The sequence below is a fragment of the Echinops telfairi genome, unplaced genomic scaffold, assembly GCF_000313985.2.
Source record: "Echinops telfairi isolate 266 unplaced genomic scaffold, ASM31398v2 ScPeMD7_7469;HRSCAF=8507_0, whole genome shotgun sequence".
NCBI lineage: Eukaryota > Metazoa > Chordata > Mammalia > Afrosoricida > Tenrecidae > Echinops > Echinops telfairi.
The window spans coordinates 94,775,892-94,784,864 of record NW_022111372.1 but is presented as its reverse complement, the minus strand read 5'-3'; the positions used below and the strand labels follow the sequence as shown (position 1 = coordinate 94,784,864).

Here is an 8,973-nt window from a genome sequence, read left to right as displayed (position 1 = left end):
GGGCCACTTCGTTGGCGTGAGTGGCACAGGCACCATGTCTCATAGCTACCAGTATGAGGTGTGTCTGACAGAAGGCTCAGGCACTAATGAGTTCAAGTTCCTGAAGCCTATATTGCCCAATTTTCAGAATAATTCTTCTGTGGCAGAAATAGAAGAAAGCTCCAACTTTAGGAATGATTTTGGTTTCAGTATTCATTGACAACAATTATTTTCCACATTTCATGTTTTAACATTTTCGTGGTGAATTAATCAGTTTGGGTGGAGTCTACTATGTATTTGAAATAGCACTAAACTTACTTGCAAGATTTCTTATGTTATCCATATCTGTAAGATTGTGTATTATCTTTTCTTCATGAGTATAATAAGATTAATGGTCCTAAATCTTGCCCCTTGGAACATGAATAAAGTCCATACTAACTCAAACTCTTTTCGGGAATAACTAGTGAATGGATTAGGAAAAAATAACCCCGCAAAAGTTTGGTCTTCATGTAAACTTTGAAATCTTTAGTTGTAAACCATCGGGAACATAGAAGGCAGTAATTTGCATTAACATTTACAGGAGAGCACGCCTAATAGGGAAGGATGGAAGAGACAATGTCTGCCTCTTGCTTTACAATGCCAACCTACCATAAATTTCTCTGAATTAGTTTTGTCTTATTATCCTAAAATGTGCTAGTTGTATATCCTTTTTGTATCAATTATATACCCATGTTGGGCTTGATGCAACTTTTAAATTATTTTCATTTACTTTCATTTGTTTTAAAGAGGAAAAATGGCTTATGTGAGATTAAATAGCTCACTGTGCTTATTATGTGAGATTAAATAGCCGGTTAGTGCAACAAACTTTTTCTATTTTTTTTCTTTTTTCTTTTTTAACATTTTATTAGGGGCTCATACAACTGTTATCCCAATCCAAACTTTTTCTATTTTTAAGAAACATTAAGTACATCTTTACTGACAGAAAGTACAGTAGTCACTCAACAGCCAGTCATTTTATTTGTTTACTGACCGATCTCAAATTTCATTTTGGACATTTATAGGAACAAGAGTGTATTTCCTCAGCCTCCTTGAATACCAGGATTGGCTATGTGATTAGGATGCCTCCATGAGATGCATGAAGAAATGTTAGTGCAGGAGACTTCCAACTAAGTCTGCTTCAAGGGAGGCGGCTGATCAAGGAAGGGAATGGGGGTTACTTTCTTCTTCTCCTTCACCTATTTCTTCTGCCTCCCCCTCCTCTAATTGATGCATTTAAATTACAGTCGTCACAAAAAGTATTAAACATACCAGGAACTGTCAGGGGAATGAACAAATCTGTCTTTGAAGAAGTACAACTGCAACTGTCATACTTCTTGGAAACAAAGATGGTGAGATTTGGGCTCATGTGCTTTAGACATGGTATAGGAGAGATCATTCCCTGGAGAAATACATGTGCAACAATGGGCTCAAACAAAGCAATTGTGAGGACAACACAGGACCAGATAATGTTTCCTACTGTTGTGCAAAGTTCCACGATGATTCAGAATAAACTCAATGGTACTTAACAAGGATAACAACTGTTCTTTGTGGCCTGAAACATAAAAGTCATGGCTGATGCACAAACAGTACCCTTGGTGGCATAAACAATGGACTAAGATCTTGTAGAAGAAACTTAAAGGGAAAAGGTGACCCCGAGGATCATGGAGTCATCACATTTTTACTTAAGAAAGAAGGAAAGTTATATCTCATGTAAGTCACCATGATTTTATTATCTTTTCTGATAACTTTCCGTGGAATCTAATACTAGGGTTTTTCCCACAGTAAATTTATGTGTGTGTATACATAGATAGATAAAGATACAGTTCTGAAGTGTACAGTTTGATAGGCCTGATCTTTTATTCTAATTCTATCAAAAATGTTGTCCAGTGTGCTTTCCGTGCATTACCTTTTTACTCCTCTGCATAACCATAAGGAGGTTAGCAGTATCATCCCATTCACATCTGAGGAGTCCTGGTGGTGCTGCTGGCTAAGCATTGGACTGCTAACTACAAGTTGGCAGTTTAAACCCATGAAGTACTCTTCAGGAGAAAATGAGGGGTATCTGCTTCTGTAAAGATTCCCAGCCTTGGAAAACCTATATAAGATCACAATGAGTTGGAATCAACTCAATGGCAGTGGATTTGGGGATATTCATTTTAACATTCCCTTTGTTTGAAACCAGTCATTATTAACTGAAATATAATGACTTGGTTCATAAAATCTGTATGGGCAATGTTTTGGAAGAATTTTATCACTAAGTAACTTAAAGATTCTTAAAATTTAGTAGGAAAAAGTTAATGGGCTCCAATCATGTTCTGTTAAAATGAGTCACATATCTTTGGAGCTCCTCTTAAAATATTATGATTAGGGAAACAGACAGGGTTGCTTTGTCACCACTATTATTTCATATAGTCTTGGAAGTCTTAACTGGAGCTAAAGACACAAAAAATATTGAAAGCATTCACATTGGCACAGAAGAAACAAAACTATTTACAGATGATATAATCCTATATATATAGAAAACCAATTAAGAAATTTGTGGAACCAATTGAACTAATTGAAAAATGTATCAATGTAGCAGGCTATAAGGTCAACACACAGAAATGAATTGTATTCTTTTATATTAAACAAGATGACACAGAGAAATTGTTTTTAGTTTCTTTTTTTTAATCATTTTATTCGGGCCTCATACAACTCATCACAATCCATACATCCATACATTGTGTCAAGTACCTTTGTACATGTGTTGCCATCATTCTCAAGACATTTTCTTTCTACTTAAGCCCTTGGTATCAGATCTTCGTTTTCCCCCTCATTCCCCCTCCCCCTCCCACATGAAACCTTGATAATTTATAAATTATTATTTTGTCATGTCTTCCACTGTCCGACGTCTCCCTTCACCCAGTTTTCTGTTGTCCATCCCTCAGGGAGGGGGTTATATGTATATCCTTGTAATTGGTTCCCCCTTTCCACTCTCTGTACCCTCCTGGTATCGCCACTCTCACCACTGGTCCTGAAGGGTTCATCTGTCCTGGATTCCCTGTTTCCTGTTCCTATCTGTACCAGTGTACATCCTCTGGTCTAGCCAGATTTGTAAGGTAGAATTGGGATCATGGTAGTGGGTGGGGAGGAAGCATTTAAGAACTAGAGGAAAGTTGTGTGTTTCATCATTGCTACATTGCATCCTGAATGGCTCCTCTCCTCCCCATGACCCTTCTGTAAGGGGATGTCCAGTTATCTACAGATGGGCTTTGGGTCCCCACTCCGCACATGGAAGGAATATTAAAAGGACAATATCACCTACAATAACTACCTGAAAGAGAAAAAATTTAGGAATAAATCTTACCAGAGAAACAAGGATTTCGTCTCGTTTGGCTGCACAATCAGTGCTCAAGGAAGCAATAGTCAAGATCTCAAATGACACATGGCTTTGGGTAAATCTGCTGCATAAGACTTCTTTAGTAGCTTGAAAAGCAGGGAGTTTACTTTGAGGACTAAGGCGTGCCTGACCCAAGCCATGGTCTTCTCAGTGGCCTCAAAAGCATGTGAAAGTTGGCCACCAAGAAGGAAGACTGAAGAAGAATCCATGAGTTTAAATTGTGGTGCTAGCAAAGAATATTAAAAGTACCACGGCCTGCCAAAAGAACAAACAAATCTGCCTTAGAGGAAGTACGGCCAGAGTGCTCCATAGAAGCACAGATGGCAAGACTTCATGCACTTTGGACAAGTTGTCAGGAGAGAACAGTGCCCGGAGTAGGACATCATGCTCGGTAAAGTAGAGGGACAGCAAAAAAGAGGAAGGTCCGCAGCAAGATGGATCGACACGGTATCTGCAACAATGAGCGCGAGTATAGGAACAGTTGTGAGGATGGCGCAGGACCTCACAGAGTTTTGGGTCCGTTGTGCTTAGGGTAGTTATGGGTTGGAACTGACTCAATGCACCTAATAACAATGTCAGAGAAACAAAAAAGAATCATACAAAGAAAACTTCAACACACTTCTACAGGAAACCAAAAGAGATGTATACAAATAGGATCTATCACTCTCCTGGTTAGGCTGACTAAATATAGTGAAAATTTCAATATTACCCAAAACGCATTACAACTTCAATGCAATCAGATCTAAATCCTAGCATAATTCTTCAAAGAAATGAAAAACATAATCATCAACTTCATGTAGAAAAGAAAGAAACCCAGGATACATAAAACACTATTTTAAAAATAGGCTTTTCACTCCAAACTTTAAAACCTATTACATAGCCCTGGTAATCAAAATAGCTTGGTATTGATACAACAATAGACATGAAGACCAATGGATTAGAATTGGGAACACAGAAATACCACCAATTATCTATAGATATCTGATTTTTAATACAGGTTTAAAACACATTAAGTGGAGGAGGAGATAGATTTTTCGATGAACAGTGGTGGCAAAACGATTTCCACCTGCAAAAGAATGAAACAGGACCCAAACCTCCCATTTTGTCCAAAAATGAACTCAAGATGGTGAAAACAAAGCTTAAATATAAACTCTAGAGCAACAAAGATCATTAACAAAAAATAGAGACAACTTAAAGGTTCTAATCAAGGCGTAAGTAAACTACTGAACATGGTGAAAAATATTCATACAGTAGAAGACAAAATAAAGGCCCAAGTCCTTCTAAAAATATGACACTTAAGCATGTCAAAATACCTCATCAAAAGAGTTTAAGATAGAGCCATAGAGTGGGAAAAATAATGACACACCAGATAAAAGGCTAATTTCAAAAATATATAGAAAACTACAACATCTTAATAAGAAAAATATAAATAACTCAATAAAAATGGACACAAGCAATGAATAGACAATTTACTAAAGATGACATTCAAGCGGCCAACAATTATATGAAGAAATGTTCATGTTCATTGGCAATAAGAGAAGTACAGATTAAAACAACAATGAGATACCACCTCACACCAACAGTCAGCAAAATTAAATAAAGAGAAAATAATCAATGCTGAAGTAGATGTGGAGAGATAGGAATGGTCATCCATTGCTGGTGGTCCTGGAGAATTGTACAACCACTACAGACATCAGGACAGCGCTTCCTTAATCCTGCAACTCCCTCCCGTATGATCCTGCAATCCCTCTACTGGGGCTATATCTTAAAGAAACAAAGAACACACGAACAGATACATGAACACCTATGTTTATTGCTGCAATTTCCATAATAGCAAAAAGATGGAAACAATAAAAATCCAGTTATAGAGGAAACTATAAAGAAACGCTGGTATGTTCATCTTATGGGCTACTATGCATCAAGGAAAAGCCCGGAGGACTCTGTGGAACACCACATGACATGGATGAAACATTATGTGTAGCCAAGTTCGTCAGTCTTATAAAGATAAATATTCAATGATACCATTATTATAAGGAAAAACAAAAAGAAAAGTAGTTTTCACACCGAGGGTTAAGACTTTGAGGACTGAGGAGGAAGCTGGGAAAGGGGTAAGGGCAGGCAGAGGGGAGGGAGGGGATAAAAAGGACCCATTATGGGGGATTTAACAAGACACTACTACTGATTTGATTTGATGAAGTGAGCTATGCAGCTACACAGAATGTTTTTCTTTAGAAATCCCAAGCAACAAATAAAAATGTTTTAAAAATTTTTTAAAGAGTAAAGACTCACAGCCTTAAAAACCCTCCAAATATTTTACCCCCTCAGGTCTAAACATTGGTCTGAGTGGCTACAAAAGGAGGAAAAGTAACACTGAAGTGGACTTGGATTCTTTCAGTAACAAGTTCATTTCAAACAACAAAAATCATGATTTGAAAATATGTATGTTGATTATTTAAGTGACTTTCATCTGAGAGGCCCAATAATTACGGCTGAATCAGATAGCCTTCTGCATTTTCTCTAATACTGTTCCTGTAGAATTGTTGGGCTTTTATTAACTCAAGTGTGGGAGCAAGAGAATCCATGCTTCAATTAGGGGTTAACTTTCCATTGCTGATGTAAAAATGTACTCCAAATGTAAAAGCTTAAAACCTTAAGAAATGATTAGCATATGGTTACACTTCTCAGAAGCCTGACAGAGCTAGAATCAACTGTCCATAGGGATTCTTTCCTTTTGAAGGGTTCTAGGAGGAACCCTAATTTCTTTGCTGTTTCCAGCTTCTAGCTTCTAGAATCTAGAAGCTGCAGACGTTCCACCGCCTGTGGCCTCCTCACTCCATCTTGAAAGTCAGCAACATGGTATCTCTCTGGAAATTCTTCCAGGGTCAAAATTCACCACTTTGTTGGTCCCATGTGGTTAATTAAATCCACTGAGATTATTTGACATAATTTTCACATCTCAAGGTCTTTAACTTATTCTGCCATTTTCATTTTGTTATGTAGGTGTATATATTCACAGGTCCTCCCAAATTAGGATGAGGACATCTTTGGAAGGCCTACCACAGGTTGGATGATTGAAAGACAGTCATCCCGTCTATTAGTTTCTCCTGTGGTCAAAGGGGGCACATGAAGGTTTTCATGGCAGGGAATTCATACCCATTGATTGGGTGCTTTCACCCCAACTTGAAATCCATAGCCACCTCCATGCTGTCAATTCTGACTCATAGTGACCCTGATTAGGGTTTCCTGGGCTGTCAGTCTTTCTGGCAGCACATAGCTTCATCTTCTGCAAATGAGCAGCTTGTGGGTTGGAACCACCAGCCCTGTGGCTAGCCGTCCAACACCTACTCACCAGGACCACCAGGCTTTAACCCCAGACAAAGTAATTAACCGCTTTCTACACATTAATAATAAAACAATCACTTAGTAAAAATACCAGATCTTTACCACAATTCGGTTCAAAATATGGATATGCCGCAACCACAATAACAAAGAGCTGACAGTATGGTGGCTCAATCCTGGGATGTACCAACTTTGGAAACATTTAATCAATGCTTAGAGAAAACTTATAGTTCTTAGCCTAACGTGGTAGAAAGAAGATGAAGTAATTAGCTTAATCTAAAGGGACATTGATCAAGCACTGCCTCCCGAACTGCCATGGGTTACAAATTTATAGTGTCCACGCATGCGCAATTCGATAGTACGTTCCCTGAAAAAAATGTGTGCTTGTGAAACTGTTGTCATTACTTCAGAAATATGTTGTCCCTATAGTTCCCCCAGCTCCTGTGATTTGATTTCATCACTAACTCCTCCGCAGCATTAAGTGGTCAGGAAATATGAGAGATGGATTGTTTTGGTGTCGCTCCCTTGACAGCCACATCGAGCTCTATCTAAACACGTACACACGACGTGCAGATAAAACTCGATGTTTTGTATGACTGAATATCTTTCATATCTCCTACTCAGTACATTTAGGGGAAGGTTACCTTCAGCGTTAAACCAGAAAATATAATACATAGTAAGAACACATGGTGGCGCTGCAGGTTAAGATGATGGAAAACAGAATCGCCTACGCAGCCCAAGAACGCAGCCAAACTCCCTCCCCTAAAGCAAAAGAACGGCTTTCCGGACTGGAGTAAAAGCGGTTGTTGGACCTCCTTACAAAGCTAGTTAGCGGCACAGTGTAGCATTCGCACTGCAGAAGCTTCGGTGAAGCAAATTTGCAGAAAAAGAGCAATGGAGATGGGATGGATGCATAATGGAAGACAAAGGCAAGTCCTAATTTTCTTTGTTTTGCTCGGGTTGTCTAGGGCAGGCGCCGCGTTGGGGCCGTATTCGATGGTAGAAGAAATGGAGAGAGGGTCTTTTGTGGTAAACCTGGGGAAAGAGCTGGGGATGGAACCCACGGAGCTGTCTATGCGAGGGGCCAGGATTATTTCCCAGGGGAACAAAGAGCACTTGCAGCTGAAGGTGCGGACTGGGGATTTGATCATAAATGATAAACTAGATCGAGAGGCGCTCTGCGGCCCCACTGAACCGTGTGTGCTACATTTCCAAGTGTTCATGGAAAACCCCTTCGAGATAGTTCAGGCTGAACTGAGGGTGAGAGACATCAATGACCATTCTCCCGTATTCCCTGAAAGAGAAATGATTCTAAAAGTACTGGAAAACAGCCCTCCAGGGACTTCCTTCCCTCTGAAGAATGCTCTGGACTTGGATGTAGGCAACAACAGTGTTCAGACATACAAAATCAGTCCCAATCCTCATTTCCGGGTCCTAACCAGCAAGCTCAGCGACGGCAGGAAATACCCTGAGCTGGTGCTTGACAAAGAGCTGGATCGGGAGGCGGAGTCTGAACTCAGATTAACCCTTGTGGCGCTGGATGGCGGCTCTCCGCCCAGATCTGGGACTTCCCAGGTCCGCATCGAAGTGGTGGACATAAACGACAATGCCCCTGAGTTTAAGCAGGCTCTCTACCAGGTGCGGATTCCCGAGGACAGCCCCATAGGCTCCCTGGTGGTTGTCCTCTCGGCCAGTGATTTAGACATCGGAATCAATGGGAAAATATCATACACACTCTTTCAGCCTTCGGAAGAAATTAGCAAAATTTTAGAGGTTCATCCTATCACCGGAGAAATTCGACTGACAGCCCAAGTAGATTATGAAACAGTTCTGTCTTATGAAGTGGACATCGTGGCCACAGATGGGGGAGGGCTTTCAGGAAAATGCACTCTTCTCCTGCAGGTGGTGGATGTGAATGACAATGCCCCAGAAGTGACCCTGTCCGCACTCACCAGCCCCGTCCCAGAGAACGCACCGGACACTGTAGTTGCTGTTTTCAGTGTTTGGGATCCTGACTCCGGGAACAACGGGAAGACTGCATCTTCTATCCCAGACGACCTTCCCTTTCTCCTGAAACCTTCCATCCAGAACTTTTACACGTTGGTAACCAAGACAGCCTTAGACAGAGAGACAAACGCCGAGTACAACATCACCATCACTGTCACCGACTTGGGGTCACCGAGGTTAAAAACCGAGCACACCATCAGGGTGCTGGTCTCCGACGTCAATGACAACGC

At 40.4% G+C, this 8,973-nt stretch overlaps 1 protein-coding gene across 1 annotated transcript in view; it reads left to right on the top strand.

Annotated features, from left to right (window-relative positions):
* The window catches only part of LOC101654856 (protocadherin beta-13), a 14,561-nt gene that overhangs the window by 2,369 nt on the left and 3,219 nt on the right, over window positions 1–8,973 (top strand). The window contains exon 2 of the mRNA XM_045284735.1: window positions 7,705–8,971. Within this exon, the coding sequence (XP_045140670.1) occupies window positions 7,705–8,971 (1,267 nt within the window). The remainder of the gene's footprint in view (window positions 1–7,704; window positions 8,972–8,973) is intronic.